The 25,878-nt window shown below is 42.9% G+C and overlaps 1 protein-coding gene across 1 annotated transcript in view; it reads right to left on the reverse strand.

The window, feature by feature from the left end:
* LOC124777390 (cytochrome P450 9e2-like) overlaps window positions 1-25,878 on the reverse strand; it is a 71,462-nt gene that overhangs the window by 34,187 nt on the left and 11,397 nt on the right. Inside the window, exon 3 of the mRNA XM_047252781.1 lies at window positions 11,984-12,121. Within this exon, the coding sequence (XP_047108737.1) occupies window positions 11,984-12,121 (138 nt within the window). The remainder of the gene's footprint in view (window positions 1-11,983; window positions 12,122-25,878) is intronic.

The raw sequence follows: 25,878 nt of genomic DNA on the forward strand, positions 1-25,878 counted from the left end.
CCGCAGCGGCCTCGCTCGTGCAGCCGCAGACCTCACAGCCGGCTGTCCCCGGGTCGCCGCTCGCCGCGTGCGTCGGCGCGCTCTGTCGTCTTCAGTTTGAGCAAATTGTGGAGAGCAGGGGATTCCACGCATTAGCCAGCAGGTAGCCGCTGCCGCCGTTCATCAGATTTTCCGCTATGCGTATGTTCAGTAATGGGATCCCAAACAGACGTTGCCGTGGCCAAAAATTATTTTTTTATCATACTCCATCGAATCTATGTTAAATGCAACATTCTTCCACAGTGCGTGCGGTCTGTCCTCTGTAAACCGTACCACACTGGCAACGTATTTTGTAAACACCAGTCTTCCACAATAACAAATGTCCTTGCTGAGGACACTGGTCGGTAAATGCGTACATTTTATACGAAACTCGGCCTGTTTTGCCAACACAGTGCGGATCATCTGTCTAAATAGTTCGCACCGTTTAATTAACTTTGGTATTATATCACTTTTTAGAAAGGTCCCTCCCGCAAATTCTTTCTACTAATTGGTAATAAGTTTCAGGAGAACGTCCAGGCTTTGTTCTTGTATGATTTTCCTCACTTTTGTTTTGTTTCCCTCAACTTTTGCTGTATGTTCAACCACGAATACTTTGATCAGCCCTGTGTCTTCCCTGGCGTCCAACATTTGTGTGGAGATCATTGAGGAGAGAGAGCTTGAATCAGCAGATCTTAAACCAATTTTATTTTGTAGGTACACAACGTGATCAAAAGTGTCCGGACACCCACAAAAACAAACGTTTCTCATATTAGGTGCATTGTACTGCCACTTACTCCCAGGTACTCCATATCAGCAACCAAAGTAGTCATTAGACATCGTGAGAGAGCAGAATGGGGCGCTCCGCGAAACTCACGGACTTAAATCGTGGTGAGGTGATTGGGTGTCATTTGCGTCATACGTCTGTACGCGTGATTTCCTCACTCCTACACATCCCTAGGTCCACTGTTTCCGATATGATAGTGAAGTGGAAACGTGAAGGGACACGTACATCACAAAACCGTATAGGCCTATCTCGTCTCTTGACTGACAGACACCACCGACAGTTGAAGGGGATCGTAATGTGTAATAGGCAGACATCTATCCAGACCATCACACAGGAATTCCAAATTGCACCAGGATCAACTGCAAGTACTATGACAGTTAGCCGGGAGGTGAGAAAACTAGGATTTCATGGTCGAGCGGCTGCTCGTAAGCCACATATCACGCCGGTAAATGCCAAACGACGCCTCGCTTGGTGTAAGGAGCGTAAACGTTGGACAATTGAACGATTCACGGCACACAGTTTGGTGATCAGATGGCAGGGTGTGGGTATGGCGAATGCCCGGTGAACGTCATGTGCTAGCGTGTGTAGTGCCAATAGTAAAATTCGGAGGCGGTGGTGTTATGGTGTAGCCGTGTTTTTCATGGAGGAGGCTTGTACCTCTTGTTGTTTTGCGCGCCCGCCACTATCACAGCACAGGCCTACACTGATGCCTTAAGCACCTTCTTGCTTCCCACTATTGAAGAGCAGTTCGGGAATGGCGATTGAATCTTTCAACACGCTCGAGCACCTCTTCATAATGCACGACCTGTGGCGTAGTGATTACACGACAATAACATTCGTGTAATGGACTGACCTGCACAGAGTCTTGACCTGAATCCTGTAGAACACCTTTGGGATGTTTTGGAATGCAGACTTCGTGCCAGGCCTCACCGAGCGACAGCGATACCTCTCCTCAGGGCAGCACTCCGTGAAGTTTGGGCTGCCATTCCCCAAGAAAACTTCCAGCACCTGACTGAACGTATGCCTGCGTGAGTGGAAGCTGTCATCAAGGCTAAGAGTGGGCCAACACCATACTGAACTCCAGCCTTACTGATGGAGAGCGCCACGAACTTCTTTTCAGCCAGGTGTCCGGATACGATTGATCACATAGTGTATGTAGAAGATACTTTCATAGTGTGGCCTCATGGAGACCATATATTAATGGAGTTATAACATCATCTCCTTTCATAAGAACATCTGGTTCACTATGGCATTAGAGAAAGGTGGTTGTTTACCTTTCCTGGACATTTCCGTTAAACAGAAGAATGATAGCTCTCTGTGGCATTCAGTTTATCATCGAGTTGTCATCATCCATTGCAAACTATGAGCGTTCTTAAAACATTGTACACAGAGCTCAAGCAGTCTCAGATGCACATAGTCTATTGAAAGTGCTCGCCCACCTAAAGACTGTTCAGGGGAGTTGGATATTCTACCCGGCAGATTAACAGGGCACTATCAATTAAAGCCAAGAACCAGGAAGTGGATAAAGAGGAGAGCGCACCTGAAAAATCTGAAATATTCTTCCCTTTGTTGGCAATATTTCGTGTAAAATAGCAAGAATCCTCCGTAATTTTTAGGGTAGATCGGTTTTCCCCCCACCATTTAAGGCTGTCTCCCTGTTGCTACGAGGATAATTTGTCGTTGTGGAAAGTTAGAATTTACAAAATACGTTGCCAGTGTCATATGGCGTGTGGAGGTCAGACCGTATGCACGGTGAAAGAAAGTTGCATCAGCGTTGCACTCGCCTTTTGCAACCGAGGACTCTGCTGTTGCTGAACATTGCATCTCCATCGGAAATTCAATGGCGTATGATAAAACACTAATTCTGACCACAACAACATATTTTAGTGACCCAGTATTGTAAATAGGCGAGGCGGAAAATCTGATAAACCATGACGGCAGCTAATAGCTGGATAATGCGTGGAGTCCTGTAATCTCCTCGTTTTTCTCACAGGGGGAGGCCACAACGTTGTCATTAAGGTTTTACTTCAAACTTCGCACGCCTCTTGTAATCCGACTCCGAGGAAATCGCAAGAAAAGTTTTTAGCCTCTATTATGTAACTGATATATCTATGTGAAAGAGCCGAACGTAGGAAGTCAGTGTGGTCAAGCGGTTAGCGTTCGCGCTTTGCGAGATGGTCGTGTGCGGGGCGATGATTTGAATCTCACTAACACTTATATCTTATGATAATGATTTAATCTGAAGAAATGTATTAAAATTTATGCTACAGCCAGGGCTTGAAACAAGGTCTCTTTGCTTTTTATATAGGAATGCTAAGGATTACACCAGCGCACAATAATAGGTAGCATTGTTGCACCGACTACCCAAGTCCCTGTCCCTCTTTAACACAGACTTCATACGTTTAGCTTATTTTCCCCTTGATCGTCACTATCGCCGAGGCCCTCTCGGATTGGAATAGCAGTCCACCGTTGGATGTAATGGGGAAATCCTGTAACACAAATGTAGGCGATCTCTGGTTCTTACGATTAGATTTGAGTCTCATCTTTATCGATGATAATGATGGAAACTGAAGATATGCAATACAATTTTTGCCACACCGGAGACTTGAACCCTAGTCTCATAAACATACTAGGCAGGAATGCCACCACAGGACTCTGCCGCGCGTTGTTGCACGCACTACCCATTATACTTAGGTACCACGTGCATTTTCATGAAGTAGTGAATTTAGTATGTTATCAGACTATTTACTATTTTTAATTAAATTTTCAAGGACGCGGTACAGGCTTGGAAAGCCCAAGTCAAACCTCGATAAATGATGATACGAATGACGTCATTAAAATCAGTAATATAGTAAGTCACAATGTGCCAGACCACAAGAGCAACATACAATTACTCGTGAGATGTGCTCTCGACATGACACGTTTCTGGATGGTATTTGACATACAGACATGGGAAACATAAATTGAAAGTTGATGCAAATACTGCATGCAAATACACGTGATTTTTTTCGTTAAATTACTTCCCGAATGTCACGACACTCAAACAATATGACCAGTGATTTAAAAAAATGATTAGTAATTACTTTTGAGCGGGAGTCGAACCGTGGCGTCGTATTCATTCATCTTACGAAGCTCGAACACTAATTACTTGACCAACAGGAACTCTAACGTCCGGCTTCTACGCACAGAGAAATAAGCACAAAATAGACGCGTGAAACTTCTCTTGAGATTTTCTCGAAATTGCCGGAGTAGAGCACCTTCCTAATTGCACATTACTTTGTTTTAATGGCCTCCTAAAGGTGTACAAAGTTTGAAGTGAATCCCAACGTCGTGGCCGGCCTTTGTCAGATCGAAGACGACGGTGCAGCAACTCTGACAGCCGAGTTCCGCCGGTGAACGAGGCAGCGCGCTGCCACCGGGCAGTGGGGGCGTGGCCTGTCTGTGTGCGCCTAGTACTGCGCAATACAGGGTGAGTCACTGACTGTTGCCACCAGGAATAACCCCGAAAGTATGAGAGGAGCTGAAAAGCTTGTGGGACGAAAGTTGCATGGGACAAAGGGGGCCATAATATGACGTTGGTGTTTTGCTGCTAGGTGTGGTCACTTCAGGGATATGAAGGTCAACTTTGTTTTTTTAAATGGGATGCTACAGTTTGGTACTTATTTTCTGATAGTGACTATCGAGACGAATCCAATGATGTGTAACAGTAAGGTCTTTGAACGTCAACGAAGGTCACAAAGGTGGCTGAACGTCCATTTACAGAAGGTGTTCGAAGTGCTGACCATTGGTATCACTTCTTATCACGGATTGAGTGGTATTCCTTATCACATCGGCACTTATCGAAGCACATGCTCTGACAATTTTCTCTCGCATATCTTCTACACCTACATCTACATTTATATTCCGCAAGCCACCTAACCGTGCGGGCGGAGGGCACTTTACGTGCCATTGTCATTACCTCCCTTTCATGTTCCAGTCGCGTATTCTTCGCGGGAAGATCGACTGCCGAAAAGCCTCCGTGCGCGCTCGAATCTCTCTAATTTTACATTCGTGATCTCCTCGGGAGGTATAAGTAGGGGGAAGCAATATATTCAATACCTCATCCAGAAACGCACCCTCTCGAAACCTGGACAGCAAGCTACACCGCGATGCAGAGCGCCTCTCTTGCAGAGTCTCCCACTTGAGTTTGCTAAACATCTCCGTAACGCTATCACGCTTACCAAATAACCCTGTGACGAAACGCGCCGGTCTTCTTCGGATCTTCTCTATCTCCTCCGTCAACCCGACCTGGTACGGATCCCACACTGATGAGCAATACTCAAGTATAGGTCGAACGAGTGTTTTGTAAGCCACCTCCTTTGTTGATGGACTACATTTTCTAAGGACTCTCCCAATGAATCTCAACCTGGCACCCGCCTTACCAACAATTAATTTTATATGACCATTCCACTTCAAATCGTTCCGTACGCATACTCCCAGATATTTTACAGAAGTAACTGCTACCAGTGTTTGTTCCGCTATCATATAATCATACAATAAAGGATCCTTCTTTCTATGTATTCGCAACACATTACGTTTGTCTATATTAAGCGTCAGTTGCCACTCCTTGCACCAAGTGCCTATCCGCAGCAGATCTTCCTGCATTTCGCTACAATTTTCTAATGCTGCAACTTCTCTGTATACTACAGCATCATCCGCGAAAAGCCGCATGGAACTTCCGACACTATCTACTAGGTCATTTATATATATTGTGAAAAGCAATGGTCCCATAACACTCCCCTGTGGCACGCCAGAGGTTACTTTAACGTCTGTAGACGTCTCTCCATTGTGAACAACATGCTGTTTTCTGTGAATTTTAAAATTTTCCCGGCGAATTGACTGGTCAAACAAATTTCGGGCTTGCAGCCGGTCGTCGTTCAATACTTCGCACGATATTTCAACTGGGCACCTGCCAGTCATTTTCAGGTGAGCCGTCGCAGACTGGCGAAAACGTCCTCCGTTCCGCAATATATAGCGTACTGTAACTATTCTGCGCTTGCGTCGAAAACTTGATAGTTGAACCACACTGCCCGCCGGCAGCGCCCTCGCTGGTGGAACAGCGGAACTCAGTCGCCCTCTGCGTTGCTGTTTGCCACGGCCGTCCACGCGCCCAGTCGTCTTCGATTTGAGCAAATCGTGGAGATGATGGGATTCCATGCACTGTCCAGCTGGTAGCTGCTGTCACGGTTTAACAGACTTCCACCAGTCGTATTTCTACGGATTCTTTAATGATGAAGTCCCAGAAAGACGTTGCTGTGGACAAAATCATTGTTTTCTCATACTCCATTGAATGTCCAGTAGAAATACAATGTTCAGCAATAGCGGACTTGCTTGGCTGCAAAAGGCGGGTGTAACGTTGATGTACAGTGAAGCGTTCTGTTAAACCGTGACAGCGGCTACCAGCTGGACAGTGCATGGAATCCCATCATCTCCACGATTTGCTCAAATCGAAGACGACTGGGCACGCAGTGTGGTTCAACTATCAAGTTTTTGACGCATGCGCAGAATAGTTACAGTACGCTATATATTGCGGAACGGAGGACGTTTTCGCCAGTCTGCGACGGCTTACCTGAAGATGACTGGAAGGTGCCCAGTTGAAATATCGTGCGAAGTATGGAACGGCGACCGGCTGCAACCCCGAAATTTGTTTGAACATGCTGTTTTCTGTTTGCTAAAAACTCTTCAATCCAGCCACACAGCTGTATGATATTCCGTAGGCTCTTACTTTGTTTATCAGGTGACAGTGCGGAACTGTATCGAACGCCTTCCGAAGTCAAGGAAAATATCATCTACCTGGGAGCCTGTATCTAATATTTTCTGGGTCTCATGAACAAATAAAGCGAGTTGGGTCTCAAACGATCACTGTTTCCGGAATCCATGTTGATTCCTACAGAGTAGATTCTGGGTTTCCAGAAACGACATGATACGTGAGCAAAAAACATGTTCTAAAATTCTACAACAGATCGATGTCAGTGATATAGGCCTATAGTTTTGCGCATCTGCTCGACGACCCTTCTTGAAAACTGGAACTACATGCGCTCTTTTCGAATCATTTGGAACCTTCCGTTCCTCTAAGAGACTTGTGGCACAAGGCTGTTACAAGGGGGGCAAGTTCTTTCACGTACTCTGTGTAGAATCCCGTCAGGTCCAGTGGACTTTCCTCTGTTGAGTGATTTCAGTTGCTTTTCTATTCCTTGGACACTTATTTCGATGTCAGCCATTTTTTCGTTCGTGCGTGGATTTAGAGAAGGAACTGCAGTGCTGTCTTCCTCTGTGAAATAGCTTTGGAAAAGGGTGTTTAGTGTTTCAGCTTTAAGCGTGTCATCCTCTGTTTCAATGTCATTATCATCCCAGAGTGTCTGGATATGCTGTTTCGATCCACTTAGTGATTTAACGTAAGACCAGAACTTCCTAGGATTTTCTGTCAAGTCGGTACATAGAATTTTACTTTCGAATTCACCGAACGCTTCACGCATAGCCCTCCTTCCGCTAACTTTGACATCGTTTAGCTTTTGTTTGTCTTAGAGGTTTTGGCTGCGTTTAAATTTGCAGTGAAGCTCTCTTTGCTTTCGCAGTAGTCTCCTAACTTTGTTGTTGAACCACGGTGGGTTTTTCCCGTCCCTCACAGTTTTACGAGGCACGTACCTGTCTAAAACCCATTTTACGATTGCCTTGAACTTTTTCCATAAAGGGTTATTTGGTAACCGTGATGAGAAAACAATGATTTTGTCCACAGCAACGTCTTTCTGGGACTCCATTACTAAAGAATCCGTAGAAATACGACTGGCGGAAAATCTGTTAAACCCTGACAGCGGCTACCAACTGGACAGTGCATGGAATCCCATCATCTCCACGATTTGCTTAAATACTCAACATTGTCAGTGTCGGAACAGAAATTTTCGTTTTGATCTGTTAGGTAGTCTGAAATCCGCCTCCTATTACTCTTGCTAAACAGATAAACCTTCGTCCCTTTTTTTAAAATTTCTATTTACTTCCATATTCAGGGATGCTGCAACGGCCTTATGATCACTGATTCTCTGTTCTGCGCTTACAGAGTCGAAAAGTTCGGGTCTGTTTATTATCAGTAGGTCCAAGATGTTATCTCCACGAGTCAGTTCTCTGTTTAATTGCTCGAGGTAATTTTCGGATAGTGCACTCAGTATAATGTCACTCGATGCTCTGTCCGTACCACCCGTCCTAAACATCTGAGTGTCCCAGTCTATATCTGGTAAATTGAAATCTCCACCTAAGACTATAACATGCTGAGGAAATTTATGTGAAATGTATTCCAAATTTTCTCTCAGTTGTTCTGCCACTAATGCTGCTGAGTCGCGAGGTCGGTAAAAGAAGCCAATTATTAATCTAGTTCGGTTGTTGAGTATAACCTCCACCCATAATAATTCACAGGAACTATCCACTTCTACTTCACTACAGGATAAACTACTACTAACAGCGACAAACACGCCACCACCGGTTGCATCTATCATTTCTAAACACCGTCTGTGCCTTTGTAAAAATTTCGGCAGAATTTATCTCTGCTTTCAGCCACCCTTCCGTACCTATAACGATTTCAGCTTCGGTGCTTTCTATCAGCGCTTGAAGTTCCGGTACTTTACCAACGCAGCTTCGACAGTTTACAATTACAATATCGATTGCTGCTTGGTCCCCGCATGTCCTGACTTTGCCCCGCACCCTTTGAGGCTGTTGCCCGAGGCCATCTAACCTAAAAAACCGCCCAGTCCACTCCACACAACCCCTGCTACCCGTGTAGTGGACTCCTGACCTATAGAGCGGAACTCGAAACCCCACCATCTTCAGATGTAGTTGGAACGTCTGCATAAAAAAATGTCTTTTACGAATATCCACAAGAAAAAAATCCAGAGGCGTCAAGTCTGGTGAACGAGCTGGCCACGACACATCTCATCCGAGTCCACTCCAACGATTTGGGAATTGTCTCTGCATCTCATTTTTAGCTATCAGCGAAAAATGTGCCGCACACCCATCGTGTTGATACCAAATTCTGTCCCTTGTTCCTAAAGATATTTCTTCCAATAACAGACCTAATGTTTCTTGCAAGAATGTGGTGTACTTCCTACCATTAAGATTTCCTTCGATGAAATAGGGGCCTACAATTCCATCCGCCAGAATCTCACATCATTCATTCACTGACCACGGTTTTTGGTGTCCAACTTGCCGGAGCCAACATGGATTTTCAGTTGCCCAATAACATAACATTTTCATGGTTCGTGAATGTAGCTTCGTCAGTAACTAAAATCAAATTAATCTGAACTTGAGCCCATCGGCAGAATTCAATGCGACGCATACAGTCCGTACCAGTTAATTCTTGGTGGAGACGATACGGTAAGGATGATATTTTTGGCGATGCGGAACACTAACAACACTACTCTGGCTCATGCCAGATTCCCTTGTACTCTCATTCGAACTAACACAAGGATCTCGAACACAGTGGCAAGAGTACCAATTTCCGTTTCCTCTACTAACTTTCCTTCGCCGGATATGTTTCCGATGCGTTAAAGATCCAGTTGTTCTCAATTTATCATACACATATTTAAATGTACGACGTTAATGATGAATACGTTGAGGATATCTTTCAGTGCACAAGGCTCTAGCTCTCACTAAATTTCTTTGGCATTCTCTGTAAATGAGAAACATACAGACTTGTTCATCGATGGAATACGTCATTCACATTCGCTTGATTCGACGATACTAGTCTAGTGTTGTATTGCGAAACTGTCGAATGGTGTTTACATGTCAAAGGCACGTTAGATGGATACGCCGTATTCGACGAATATTTACTATTTGCACGATATACGAGAGAGAATTGTCAGAGCATGTGCTTCGATAAGTGCCCAAGTGATGAGGAATACCATGCAATCCATGATAAGAAGATTGCAGCACTGCATTGATACCAATGGTCATCACTTCGAAGACCTTCTGTAAATGGACGTTCATGACAACTTTTTGACCTATGTTGACCTTCGAAGACCTTACTGTTACATCATTGGGTATGTCTCAATAACCGCTATCAGAAAATAAGTACCAAACTATAGCATCCCTTAAAAAAAAACAACAAAGATAACCTTCATATCTATGACACGACCCATCTAGCAACAAAAAACCGGCGTCATATTATGACCCCCCGTTGTCCCATGTAACATTTGTCCCACAAACGTTTCAGCTACTATCATACTTCCGGAGTTATTCTAGGTGGCAATAGTTAGTGGCTGTCCCTATATATTGCGGAACGGAGGACGTCTTAGATGGCTCGCTTGACGGTGATTGGCAGCTGACCAGTTGAAATATTATGGAGTTTAGTTCACTACGACCGGCTAGAAACGTGAAATTTCTTCGGAAATGATCTTCCTTCCGTCCTTTAACCCATGTGTAACTCATTTAGCACTCTCTAATCACACTGGCACCCATGGCAAACTTATTGTCTTCAATAGGAGTGCGATCAGCGATATCAGTTTCATAAAGTGGAATTTTTAATCTCGTTACATGAAAATTGGCTCTCGTTTTATGCCACATACGGTCTTCGTTCATGGAAGCATTACCAGGTCATTAGGTAAACGGCTAATTTTTTAACTCTTGGAGTGATAAGGCAAATGAATGCAATTCTGCGCTCCACAGGTACAGCAAGAAAGAAGGGATTTTTAGGGTCCAGAGGGGGGGGGGGGGGGTGGTAGAAGTCAAGAAATGAACCACACAGGCACCTTCATGTTCGAGGAGTGTTCCTCAAAACCCTTACACAATGTGGGATCGTTGGTGTGGTGCAGTGTCTTGTTGAAGGTGAATGTCACCTGCAGAACTTTGCAAGCGAATAAACATATGTACATGATCGGGGCGGAGGTTCCTGCATCGTTCTCCTGCGAATATAGCAGAGGATTAGGGGCCCTCATACATTGCCATGTCAAACCCCACACAGAATAATATGTACACCGCCCGCCTGAACAATGAGCTGTTGGAATTAATTCCTTCTGTAATTTCTGAGACTCCGTATCCTGCAATGGATGTGGACTAACTTATCCATCAACTTATTTGTCCGGACAAACTCGTCCAGTGGCAGAGTTCCTGCACTCCTGTTAATCACTGTGCTCTGTGACAGAGATAAAGGTGCAGAATGGTGGTGGCGTCGGAATCCAGTAACGGGTATGTTTCTGGATGATGCGGCAGCCTTTCAGTTGTTGATGCTCAGGTGCTCAAATGACCCGTGGCTAAAACGATGATACCCATCTGCTAGACAGGCATACGTGTCTTCCTGTCGTCGTAGCGTAGCACAGCGAGAAGGGACGGGGCTTTTGGCTGCGTAAAACCCTTTCAGACCATTTGGGGAGTGGTGAGCCTCATAAACTGTAGAAAGAGCGGAAGGCATATTTCCATTTATCGAAATAATTATAGAAAAATTATACAGCATATACTGAATATGTTGTATTCGAGACTCTTATGCGTTATTTCTTTGAATAATTTTCAGGATGAAATTGGTGTAGAAACTGAGCTACATTCTTCTGTTAGTGAAACGTTGTTCTTTGTATTCTGAAAAATGTTGCAGCGGCTTTCATCGTATTCGCATAAATTCTGTAAGGACCTAATGAGGAATATATTCTTATGTTCACACCTCCACATGTACGTGGAACCGAAAGGCTGGGGATTAACAGTGGTGTAAATTACCCTCCTCCAAGTGTTGCACTCAGTGCAGTTACTTCCCGAGCGCATATCTTGTTTTAGATGTTGGAAGTGATAAACGATTAGTAAGTGAAGTAAGTCTGATTTATGTGTGCGATCAAAAATATAGTGGCAAGTCTTTTCGAAAGCTGACGGTTGGATCAAAGCAATGTGGTCTCTTGAATCCAATGCAGAACGATGTCTTCGTCAACGATCGTATCTTCATTTGTTGAAAGTAAGCTTTAACTTTTTTTTACGTTGAGAAAACAAATGCAGAACAATAAAGTGACGACAATAACATAAACACTGCACACTATTGCGACAGGATAACAGTCTTGTTTTGCTACTAAGGGCAGTGTTGCTGTCTGACTTAGTCAGCGACACTGCACTAGTAACAGAAGAGTCAACAGTTTGTTATGACACATGCAATTACACTAAATACAACGTGTAAAGACTCACTTCTCAGCTCTGCCATTTCTTTCGTTAGGTGCCGGACCATCTGCTGCCCAATCTCTGATATAAGTACGAACATGTTTTTCATCTTCATAGAGGTGAAGGCTGGGCTCAGAGTAGTCCTCATGTCGTGCCACTCCTTCCCTGCAGAAACGTGTTGTACATGGAACTTCCATTAAAAAAATTGTTTACTTTAACATAGGTCGGAAGAACAGCTCAACATCGATTAAAAATAACGTATTTGATGACAGATTGAATGTACAGAGGGCTCGCTACTTCATACGAAGTACTTACCGGCTTGAATCATATTCAGAAAAGATTTAGCATAATGTTGCAATAAATTTAGCTGCACAGTTACAATGTCAATAAGGGACGCTTATGCTTTTATTTATTAAATGCTGTGCAAGATTTACTTAAAACCGAAGAGGGGAGGAAGGGGATGGAGTGGGTAGTTTGTTAGAGCGAGTTCAAGCATCCCGCTGGAAAAATCTTTTAGAAACGAACGAACTATAGATTGTGCAGTCATCACAGACTCGTTCTACTCTTCACAAACACCTCCCCATATTTCCGTATCGTAAGTGCTTTTCATTATTGAGTACTACCTAGGTGACCAGATAGGCGATAGTTTGGCATTTGAGCTACTAATGATAAAATTTTGAGCAAAAGTTTTTAAGGAGTGGAGACATCGTCGTTTGGGCATTATTTTTGTTGATCAACGCGATTTTTTGACCACACACGCAAATCCAAGAGTGATTTTATGGACTGATTTTAATTTAATGTTATTTTAAATGATGTTTACCGCTCCGAAACCTGCTGAAATACTGAAATACGACAAACTCAAAGTTCTACTAGTCTCCAAATTACGATTCCAGCTGCTATAGGTAGGTAATTAGGCTATTACAGTAGTGCATACATATTTTTAACTTACCGTCAAAATCGGTTTTCCTCTTCTTCCTTGTTACAAACTTATCTATAATTAAACAGTATCACAAAGGCAGACAGCGCAGAAACGGCAGCATTTAACTTGAACTCAAGTGCAAGTAAGAATTGAACTGATTATCAAACCAACGGCTGAGCTCAAATAAACCCAAAAATGTACAATGGTTGGTCATGGCTAAATTAGGAATGGGTGGCAGTTGGTAGTGCTGTCGGTAGCTTAAACCTACTGATGGCCTTATTGACTGTCGCTCGTTGTATGACCGAAAATCAGAACATCTTTCAGTTGCAGAGCACGGCAACAGCAGTACACCAGTAGAGAAAACAGCTGAAACAACGCAAAAGAACTTCTTTTTTTGAGAAACTTAATTTAGCACTCTCACATAACTACTCCTCTTTCAACAACAAAATTTAAAAGCATGGCCACGCGATGTAGCCGCGCGGTCTGGGGCGCCTTGTCACGGTTCGCGCTGCTCCCCCCGTCGGAGGTTCGAGTCCTCCCTCGGGCATGGCTGTGTGTGTGTGCTGTCCTTAGCGTGAGTTAGTTCAAGTTAGGTTAAACAGTGCGTAAGCTTAGGGACCGATGACCTCAGCGGGTTGGCCCCTTAAGATCTTACCACAACTTTACAGTTTTACAGGCATGACCTAGGGCTAGCAATGCGACGCGTTCTTAGTGACCTGATAGCAGAAATATTATCAACCATATAGTGAATAAAATATTGAGACTGAAACGTAGCATCACAAGTTAAGTTAAATCCCATGATAGGTACGTGGATGACAATCTCATTCTATTTGATAGTACAGATGATGACGTAACAATCCTTGTTAATAAGTTCAATAGCGTGCTTAAAAATATCTAGTTTATCCTTGAGCATGAAAAAAACATCATATCTTTTCTTGATATGAAAATATCAAAAAAGAACTAAAAGTTGCGTTCCAGTATTTACAGAAAGCCTATTGGTATTGAAAACACTATACCAAACTCCTCTACACGCCCCACCTCTCACAAAAGAACTGCATGTAGGTCAATGCTATACGGAGCCCAGAAATTTCCTGTTCAACACACAGAACACCACCAAGATATAGAAACCACAAAATGTACTGAAATATGCATTAGATATGCTCCTACGCCCATTAATAGGACGTTACAAGAGATAAAAAATTAATTGAACGAACAACGTAACGTACACTCAAAAGCGACGGCACCCCAGCACTTAAATATGTAAAAACGCCTTATCTTGGTATAATGGCTGACAAATTAGCTAGGCTGCTCAAGTACACAGATGTAAAAAATTAGCTCAAGCACCAATAACAACCCAAGTGTGAAGCTTACTCACAACATAAAACCGCCAGATACGGATCTTGATTCAATTGGCATCTACAAAATTACCTGCAGCCAACGCAACAAATATTATACAGAGCAAACACGCAGAAATTGCAGAACTCTATTTAAAGAACATATAGACTGATACAGTCTAGGTAATTGTAATAAATCGGAAGTAGCAATACACATTAAGGACACAGGCCACCCTTTAAAAATTGAATTAGTCTTGAAATTTTGCACAAAATGAAAGTTTACGCTATTAATACAAAACACGGAGGTAGTATTCTTAATAAGTTAAGCGAATTCAAAAACTCGAAATTCTTCAGCAGTCTTAAGCGAGTTTCAATGCAATAGATTTAAGATGTGTAAATGTGAAACAAATCATTACCAGCATCGTGAAAATCGCTGAAAAATACGATAATCGATAGGCCTACTCATTCACACGCTGCACGACCGCCATATTGTATTAAGCGTACTGTGTTTAAATGGATGTAGAAAATTTTGTGCACTGAATTATGTCAAAAAACGGCGACGAAATAAATAGTACAATATCGTAATGTTACAAACAACTCCGCCAGTGTACTAAGGATGCAGAACAAAGCTCTAATACCCCAAAAATCATAAGTGAAGAACTGTCAGGTAAAAAAGTGTATCATACGATTTTCGCAACGTAATAACTGATGCAAGATTCTTTGCATCAAATACCGGCTGTGGTGTAGACAGCTCTGTACCAGCATAAAACATCACTGGACACCAGTTTCTCGCCAACCATTGCCCCCTCTCCCTCCAGTTACCCCAACAGCCACTCCAGCAGCGACCAGTAAACAACGTGTGCTATGTTAATTAAATTTAAGACAATTTGTTTTCAAGTAACAATTTCTGTATACTTACAAGCCTGGAGATGGGCAGAACGTGCTCGAAATGTATTACAATTTGTTAAATTAAACATAAAACAAATTAAAATAACTTGTAGCAGAAAATACAAATAAATAATAACGGGGTAGTGTGTAATTTCATTAAGGCGCAGGGGAGGGGGGGGGGGAGGGTCCGGACCTCTTTGACGCCTCCTCCCGCTTTGACGACGACGCTACGTCCTTGTACTGCCGCCCACGTCCTAGCTGGCAACATCACATTCCTTCGCAATATTCCGGATCTTCAGCCCACATTACAACATGAGAAACTAAATGCTGTAAGTAACGGGTATAAACCACCGCAAGCGGACTTTCAAATTATTTTGTGGAAAGCATGGAATTTGTTCATGCCCCTTTCAACAATACAGCTCGTGGCGCAGTATGAAGATTTGGAGCATTGGCTGAAATACGACTGTGGAGTTGTGAACCGAAAATGTTGCGAGTTTAAACTGCGAGTTACTTCTGTGTTATTGTTGATCTGTTTTTATTAAGGCGAAATAACGAGACTGAGCAACTAGGAGCAGTGGTTTCCGAAATACGCCCGTCACTACACTACCTTGTCAATTTTTTAGACTAGTAGCTATGATCCAGAGTAGAAGTAGGTGTGACACCGCCATGTGGAGTATCTCCACAAATATACGATTACCTCGAAAACTATTGACTAACAGAACCCAGAACATTATAATCTTGATCATCTTGTGCTACACAGATGATTCACTTTAATGTTAAAAGAGAACCACAAAACGTGTGGTAACTCTACGACGATGTGACGGAACATCCTCCTCTAGCATTACTTTTCCGCAATAGTAGTTGTCGGTACCAGTATTATTTTTCAAACTTTGCAGAGCTCAGTATTATCTCAGTTGCTTTTCTGAAAACTTTCATACAATTTTATACACAGTATGTTATATTTCAAGCTAAGATTTATGAAAAGGAATTACTTTATAAAATATTTTAGTTTCGCTTTTATAATCGATAAGTACTAGTTCTGAATGTACAGTTAACTTTTTTTAGAAACATTTGAAGTTAAGAACTATTTGCACGCTTAAAATTTCTGTTATTAATTACACAATCCTGTACTGTTAAATATGTTTATTTCTGGATTTATTTATGAAATAATAATCGAAATTAATAATGTAACTAAAACTAGTAGGAATTCATTTGTTAAGAAAAATTGTAAACCGTTTGAAATATTGTTATTTCCGCAGGGTATGATCGGACGTATTTTTGTATAATAGGCGGGAACAATGAAATTTCGGCTTTGTTAATGTGAAAAATCAAAGTACTGTATGATATACCAAAATGTGAGAAAATTGTTTAATGCGTACAATAGATGGAAGAAGGGAGGAGGGAGGAGATTACAACGCCCAGGCTTTTTTGCGTCTGTAACGGATGCCGAAGTGGGCGCGGGGTGTCGGTGAACCCCCTGGCATTAAAATAATCTGCTGATAAAAAATTATAACTTTCAAGAGGTTTATGTATTATAACTAAGGCAGTAACTTATAAATATTGTTAATAGCTGTAAATGCTAGGAGAGTCAATAAAAATTGGCAAGTTACAATAGAAAATACAAATGACTGTGGTGATACATTACACAAACTACTCCTCAGCTTCGTGACAGGAGACACACTTCACAATTCTTTCTGAATGTGTGTTACATACGTGATTATGACTCGCTCCACAATACTGTTTTGCTTTTCTTAGATGTTGTATGTCTCCTTGTTTGTTTTAGCTTGTTACGCACAAAAAGGGTACAGGCCTTTCCCTACAGGAGGCTGATTTCCAGGTGTTGTCGTTTCTTCGATTTTATTTTGTGGAATACTTTCCACTGACTGGACGATTTGTTTAAAAACCTGCTTACATTGTCAAAATGAAGCAATGGGAACTCCAGATTGGAATATGAACCCTGTAAGGAAAAGACAGTTGCTCTTTACCATAAAGGTGACACGACGAGTCGCAGACAGGCACAACGAAAAGACACAACATTAGCTTTCTGCCGAAGCCTTCTGAAGGAAAGGAAACGCACACGCACACACAACGTATTCATTCATAGAGGTAAACACATCTCACGCTCACATGACCGCCACCTCTGGCAGCTCCGACCGGAATACTTGTTCCTGCTACCTGTCGATACACTGGTTCCAACCTAGCACGCTGAAGGAAAAGTTTCTGATTGCTATGAGTCTTCACGTTCCATCTTGGATATTGCTGGGTGAAATTTGTGGTTTGCACTGATAGCAAAGATATCGATGAAAGAGTAAAACATTGATAGAGGCCATATCTTTGTTCTCCTCTCGCAGGCGTAAACAAGAGCCATTTCATCAATGGTATCAGTTCCACCTTTCGTGGAATTGTAATATGTATTTACGTGGGTTTTGTACCTCTTTCCTCCTTCAGTGCTTTAGTCTTGGCGCATTGTTGATAATATCAGCAATTTTTAACTAGGTTTTGTTTTTATTCTGTGGGATACCAAAATAACTCCCCCCCCCCCCCCCCCCCCCCCCCATGAACCATGGACCTTGCCGTTGGTGGGGAGGCTTGCGTGCCTCAGCGATACAGATAGCCGTACCGTAGGTGCAACCACAACGGAGGGGTATCTGTTGAGAGGCCAGACAAACGTGTGGTTCCTGAAGAGGGGCAGCAGCCTTTTCAGTAGTTGCAAGGGCAACAGTCTGGAAGATTGACTGATCTGGCCTTGTAACAATAACCAAAACGGCCTTGCTGTGCTGGTACTGCGAACGGCTGAAAGCAAGGGGAAACTACAGCCGTAATTTTTCCCGAGGGCATGCAGCTTTACTGTATGATTACATGATGATGGCGTCCTCTTGGGTAAAATATTCTGGAGGTAAAATAGTCCCCCATTCGGATCTCCGGGCGGGGACTACTCAAGAGGATGTCGTTATCAGGAGAAAGAAAACTGGCGTTCTACGGATCGGAGCGTGGAATGTCAGATCCCTTAATCGGGCAGGTAGGTTAGAAAATTTAAAAAGGGAAATGGATAGGTTGAAGTTAGATATAGTGGGAATTAGTGAAGTTCGGTGGGAGGAGGAACAGGACTTCTGGTCAGGTGACTACAGGGTTATAAACACCAAGTAGGGGTAATGCAGGAGTAGGTTTAATAATGAATAGGAAAATAGGAATGCGGGTAAGCTACTACAAACAGCATAGTGAACGCATTATTGTGGCCAAGATAGACACGAAGCCCACGCCTACTACAGTAGTACAAGTTTATATGCCAACTAGCTCTGCAGATGACGAAGAAATTGAAGAAATGTATGATGAAATAAAAGAAATTATTCAGATAGTGAAGCGAGACGAAAACTTAATAGTCATGGGTGACTGGAATTCGAGTGGAGGAAAAGGGAGAGAAGGAAACATAGTAGGTGAATATGGATTGGGGGACAGAAATGAAAGAGGAAGCCGCCTGGTAGAATTTTGCACAGAGCACAACATAATCATAACTAACACTTGGTTTAAGAATCATGAAAGAAGGTTGTATACATGGAAGAACCCTGGAGATACTAAAAGGTATCAGATAGATTATATAATGGTAAGACAGAGATTTAGGAACCAGGTTTTAAATTGTAAGACATTTCCAGGGGCAGATGTGGACTCTGACCACAATCTATTGGTTATGACCTGCAGATTAAAACTGAAGAAACTGCAAAAAGGTGGGAATTTTAGGAGATGGGACCTGGATAAACTAAAAGAACCAGAGGTTGTACAGAGATTCAGGGAGAGCATAAGGGAGCACTTGAGAGGAATGGGGGAAATAAATACAGTAGAAGAAGAATGGGTAGCTTTGAGGGATGAAGTAGTGAAGGCAGCAGAGGATCAAGTAGGTAAAAAGACGAGGGCTAATAGAAATCCTTGGGTAACAGAAGAAATATTGAATTTAATTGATGAAAGGAGAAAATTTAAAATGCAGTAAGTGAAACAGGCAAAAAGGAATACAAACGTCTCAAAAATGAGATCGACAGGAAGTGCAAAATGGCTAAGCAGGGATGGCTAGAGGACAAATGTAAGGATGTAGAGGCCTATCTCACTAGGGGTAAGATAGATACCGCCTACAGGAAAATTAAAGAGACCTTTGGAGATAAGAGAACGACTTGTATGAATATCAAGAGCTCAGATGGAAACCCAGTTCTAAGCAAAGAAGGGAAAGCAGAAAGGTGGAAGGAGTATATAGAGGGTCTATACAAGGGCGATGTACTTGAGGACAATATTATGGAAATGGAATTGGATGTAGATGAAGATGAAATGGGAGATATGATACTGCGTGAAGAGTTTGACAGAGCACTGAAAGACCTGAGTCGAAACAAGGCCCCCGGAGTAGACAATATTCCATTGGAACTACTGACGGCCGTGGGAGAGCCAGTCCTGACAAAACTCTACCATCTGGTGAGCAAGATGTATGAAACAGGCGAAATACCCTCAGACTTCAAGAAGAATATAATAATTCCAATCCCAAAGAAAGCAGGTGTTGACAGATGTGAAAATTACCGAACTATCAGCTTAATAAGTCACAGCTGCAAAATACTAACACGAATTCTTTACAGACGAATGGAAAAACTAGTAGAAGCCAACCTCGGGGAAGATCAGTTTGGATTCCGTAGAAACACTGGAACACGTGAGGCAATACTGACCTTACGACTTATCTTAGAAGAAAGATTAAGGAAAGGCAAACCTACGTTTCTAGCATTTGTAGACTTAGAGAAAGCTTTTGACAATGTTGACTGGAATACTCTCTTTCAAATTCTAAAGGTCGCAGGGGTGAAATACAGGGAGAGAAAGGCTATTTACAATTTGTACAGAAACCAGATGGCAGTTATAAGAGTCGAGGGACATGAAAGGGAAGCAGTGGTTGGGAAGGGAGTAAGACAGGGTTGTAGCCTCTCCCCGATGTTGTTCAATCTGTATATTGAGCAAGCAGTAAAGGAAACAAAAGAAAAATTCGGAGTAGGTATTAAAATTCATGGAGAAGAAATAAAAACTTTGAGGTTCGCCGATGACATTGTAATTCTGTCAGAGACAGCAAAGGACTTGCAAGAGCAGTTGAATGGAATGGACAGTGTCTTGAAAGGAGGATATAAGATGAACATCAACAAAAGCAAAACAAGGATAATGGAATGTAGTCTAATTAAGTCGGGTGATGCTGAGGGAATTAGATTAGGAAATGAGGCACTTAAAGTAGTAAAGGAGTTTTGCTATTTGGGGAGCAAAATAACTGATGATGGTCGAAGTAGAGAGGATATAAAATGTAGGCTGGCAATGGCAAGGAAAGCGTTTCTGAAGAAGAGAAATTTGTTAACATCGAGTATAGATTTAAGTGTCAGGAAGTCATTTCTGAAAGTATTCGTATGGAGTGTAGCCATGTATGGAAGTGAAACATGGACGATAAATAGTTTGGACAAGAAGAGAATAGAAGCTTTCGAAATGTGGTGCTACAGAAGAATGCTGAAGATTAGATGGGTAGATCACATAACTAATGAGGAAGTATTGAATAGGATTGGGGAGAAGAGAAGTTTGTGGCACAACTTGACCAGAAGAAGGGATCGGTTGGTAGGACATGTTCTGAGGCATCAAGGGATCACCAATTTAGTATTGGAGGGCAGCGTGGAGGGTAAAAATCGTAGAGGGAGACCAAGAGATGAATACACTAAGCAGATTCAGAAGGATGTAGGTTGCAGTAGGTACTGGGAGATGAAGAAGCTTGCACAGGATAGAGTAGCATGGAGAGCTGCATCAAACCAGTCTCAGGACTGAAGACCACAACAACAACAACAACCAAAATAACTGGTGGACTACCAGTTGTTAGGTCTCGAACAATAACATTGATGAATATAGATCTCGATTTGATGGTTCTTCATTATACCTGGAATATGCTTCCTGTCTGAGTGCAGAGTTTCTGCTGTGGTAAATTTATATAGCCTTGGTGTAGCTCTTCCGTCAAATCCACCGATGTGTAGTATCGATCTGTAGTAATATTTCGACCAGTATTTTTCACAGACACTGCCAGACGTTTAACGATAGCTGCTGAAAATCGTTCTTTCTCGGACAAACTTTGTACTTTAACTGCATAGCGTTCCGTATTAGTGACGTGTCTGTCTATTGCGTCTGACATCACGCGTACAGTGATGCCATACTTGCCCGGTTTCTCCTCGTTCTCTGAGGGATTAACGTCCTGTAAAGTTTCTTGAAACGTTATCTTGGCATAATATCCTTGTAAACAGGCCGACACATTGGGTTTGATCGGAGATAGTGTAAAGTGACTGAACTGTCCTTATTTGCACCCTTTGTATCAGTATTCCTATAAACAAGTACAATTGTTTCTCATTAGTAGAAGTGACATTCAACCTAACTACCTCTTCAATTTGAATGTTTTAGTATAACATTCAGCATGTTACGTGTAAACGCCAAGGCGTCTCCAAGAGAACGCCAAACAGTTACTCCAAACTCCTCCCTTGCCACATACATCAAAAAAAGTTTTGCATAACCCCGATTCCCAGAACTCCTAAAGATAGACGTTGTCACTGGATATTATATTACACAGTCCCTTTCACTGTTCAGAGATGTCATTAAACCTGCCCAAAGATATAAAGAACCATGCATGAGCAGCGCCTGTTAGTCGGAAGTGATTCGACAGCCGATCAATTCCAGTTATTCAACCAGGAAGGAGGTACCACGGCTCGTGTTCTCTGTAGTTCAACCGTGTCTAGACGCTCAATACCGCGGTTCGATCGCGTCCGCACTTTTTCTTTGTGCCAGGAAGGGCTCTCAACAAGGAAAGTGTCCAGGCGTCTCGGAGTGAACCAACGCGATGTTGATCGGACGTGGAGGAGATACAGGGAGGCAGGAAATGTCGATGACATGCCTCGCTCAGGCCGCCCAAGGGCTGCTACTGCAGAGGATGACCCCTACCTACGGATTATGGCTCGAAGGAACCCTGACAGCAACGCCATCATAATGAATAATGCTTTTCGTGCAGTCACAGGACGTCGTGTTAACGACTCAAACTGTGCGCAATACGCTGCATGATGCACAACTTCACTCTCGACGTCCCTGGCGTGGTCCATCTTTGCAACCATGACACCATGTAGCGCGATACAGATAGGCCCAACAACATGCCGAATGGACCGCTCGGGACTGGCACCACGTTCTCTTTACCGATGAGTATCGCATATGCCTTCAACTGGACAATCGTCGGAGACGTGTCTGGAAGCAACCCGGTCAGGTTGAACGCCTTAGACACACTGTCCAGCGAGTGCAGCAAGGTGGAGGTTCCCTGCTGTTTTGGGGTGGCAGTATGTGGGGCCGACGTACGCCGCTGGCGATCATGGAAGACGCCGTAACGGCTGTACGACACATGAATGCCATCCTCCGACCGATAGTGCAACCACATCGGCAGCATATTGGCGAGGCAATCGTCTTCATGGACGACAATTCGCGCCCCCAACGTGCACATCTTGAGAATGACTTCCTTCAAGATAATGACATCGTTCGACTAATGTAGCGAGCATGTTCTCCAGACATGAGCCCTATCGAACAAGCCTTGGATAGATTGAAAAGGGCTGTTTATGGACGATGTGACCCACCAACCAATCTGAGAGATCTACGCCGGACAATCTGGCCCAACAGTGCCTTGATGAACTTGTGGGTAGTTGGCCACGACGAATACAGGCATGCATCTAAACAAGAGGACGTGCTACTGGGTATTAGAGGTAGCGGTGTGTACAGCAATCTGGAACACCACCTCTGAAGGTCTCGTTGTATGGTGGTACAACATGCAATGTGCGGTTTTCATGAGCAATAAAAAGGGAGGAAATGATGTTTATGTTGATCTCTATTCCAATTTTCTGTACAGTTTCCGGAACTCTCGGAACCGAGGTGATGGAAAACCTTCTTTTTATTTGTGTATATTAGCAAGAGACTTCCTAGGTATTCTGGACTGTGTAATTATACATTTTATTCTGGGCTGTGTGATTACATGCCTTCTTTCAAACTTAGTCACAGTTACATCCTGATGGTCACTACTTTACGCTGCATTACCTTCATCGTCTTCATCATCTCCAATGTCCACATTACTTTCCCGATCTGAATCATACTCCGTAACACCATCTTTCACTTTCATTCCCTGAGTTAGAATTTTCATCTAAAATATCATTCAAAAATCTTTCCAAAGATGGTTCACGTATTCCTTTAAACATTTCTGAGTCTCGATGTGAACAGTAGTGAATTGAAGCAACTTACTGTAAATATACAAGATAAATACAGCCGAATGTCATCAACAATCACTTCCTCTGAAAATAAACTGATTGCGGAAATTATCAAGAATTCCAGCCAACAAGAACATAGACTTGCATTGTTTCAGACATTGGAAACAAAAAAGCTTACACAGAAAATTTTTCTGTATCTTGGAAACCTAATTAGTGGGGGAGTGTGCGGGTTGTTGAACGCATATTAAAAGCTTCATTTTTCTTGTTTCAAAGGACGAGATTCCTGCAAAATTGGCCGGCCGGAGTGGCCGTGCGGTTCTAGGCGCTACAGTCTGGATCCGAGCGACCGCTACGGTCGCAGGTTCGAATCCTGCCTCGGGCATGGATGTGTGTGATGTCCTTAGGTTAGTTAGGTTTAATCAGTTCTAAGTTCTAGGCGACTGATGACCTCAGAAGTTAAGCCGCATAGTGCTCAGAGCCATTTGAACCATTTTTGAACCTGCAGAATTGATGGGCAATTAACGTTTCGTACAATATTCAATAAACAGTAACTCAAAGGGAAAACTTTCTATGAGTAGCCCGGGCAACATAAGCAGTAAGGAACATTCTCCCTCCAGCGTCATAGGGTGAGGTACGTTTATGGTCAACACAAGTTTCATTCAGTGAACATCAGGTGACACTGCCATCAGTGAGAATCTGTTATGAAGGCTGTTGGTAGTATCATAGCATGATGTTCACTTAGCAGTGTATCCTCTCCTAGCGACGTGATCATGATCTGTCGAGAGTGTGATTTATCATTCAGTGATATTGATGCTCTCGTTGATCGGGACCTCACCACTGTCATGTGACCAGGGAATCGATGGGTTCAGGAGGATCGTACTCAACCCCATGCTGGTTCTCGAAAGCTCCACACGTCCAGTGCTTGGGTTGACAGATATATTGATCGCTTGGACATGCAGAATCGCACAGCCACATCACGTTTCCTTGGTCAGGAAATGGGCTTGGCCGTAGCTAGTCTAGTATACACACTGACAGTCCGAGCTAGTCTGGAGCACGATGGAGTATCAGCGTGGCGGTCGCTGTTGAGAGGAGAGAGAGAGGAGCGTCTACAGTGGTGCGACCAGAAACAACTCTGGACTCCAAAGTGGCCCTGCGTCGTCTTTAGAAAAGTCCCAGTTCCGCGTGCAGCGTCACGACGGTCATGTCCGTGTGTGTATGCTCCCAAGAATTCGAACACTGTCATATTTCTGTCGACATCGTCACTTCGGCTCAATACGTTGGCATGATGACACAGTATACAATGTGGTCACCTCTGGTTCACGCAAACAGTAATTTGGAGAGCATGTGATACATTTTCGACTTTTAGAGGCCGGTGACATGAGTCTTACTATTGAGATCTCCGTGGCATTGCCTTGCAATAAGATATTGTTGTTCTGACCTACATTGCTACAGAGGGTTTTCGGCTGTTGCCCTGGGCACAGCTTTCTGTAGATCTTTCAGCCACTAGCCCAGAGACTGGCATGTCACCATTCACCAGCCTCTACAACTGATGAACTCTGGCATCGAGATGAAGCAGCATGGAATCTATTATCTGAACAGTCCGGCTCAAGCTAGCTGGGTTTGAGCCCTTTTTAGCTGCCGGAGGTTGCTCTGTGATATTTTGCTTCCTATGTTCTTTCAGATCACCTACAAATTTAATCATCACATACACCAGATAGGGAGGCCCTTCAAAGTTAGATATGAAAAGGACCTGCTAAGTAACGGTGGGGCAAATGTGCACAGTCCCACCTGTGCTGAACCCATCAGCTTCTTTTCCAATGCACATCATGGTGACTAGAAGACTTAGAACTTTTGTATAAAAGAAAGTACAGGTCGCAGGCTTGACCTGTTAGAAGAACGGGGAATTATTAAATATTTTGCTCACAAAGACGGGTCAGTTTCAAATGAGTAGGTGTAATTGAACGACAGGAATTTTGTGGATATTTTCAGAGTCCTAATCTCATTAACATACCAGAGAGATTGCTCGATATTCCGGATGACTATGTATATGTAATTTTCCTCGTCTTTTAATGCTGGTGTTCTGCTTATTCTTTGTTACGCTGTTAATGTATTCCTTGAAGTTTTGATGTTCAGATATGTATATTTTTTAATTATATACTGTTTTATCATCTTCGTTCCCCCTCCCCACTCTTTGCAGCCTCCTTTTTCTCCTACTGGTTTTTGCTGCCTATCCCTTTGATTTGTTCCCCCCCCCCCCCACCCCTTTTTCCCCTTCCTCATTTTCTCCCTTCCCCTTCATCTTCTTATTGTATTGTTTATTATTTATGATATCTTACAGTTTATATTACCACAATATTTACCACAATAACTTTCCTTGATGGTAACTTATTAATTATTTGTCATGTTGTAAATTTTACATAAGTACGTAGCCAAACATGATATGGTCTCAAATGCCATAATTTTAATTTTTAATGTTTTAAACTAGTTTAGTGTAATAAAGGTCATCCACTACTG

This window comes from Schistocerca piceifrons, chromosome 2 (genome assembly GCF_021461385.2).
Source record: "Schistocerca piceifrons isolate TAMUIC-IGC-003096 chromosome 2, iqSchPice1.1, whole genome shotgun sequence".
In the NCBI taxonomy this organism is placed as follows: Eukaryota; Metazoa; Arthropoda; class Insecta; order Orthoptera; family Acrididae; genus Schistocerca; species Schistocerca piceifrons.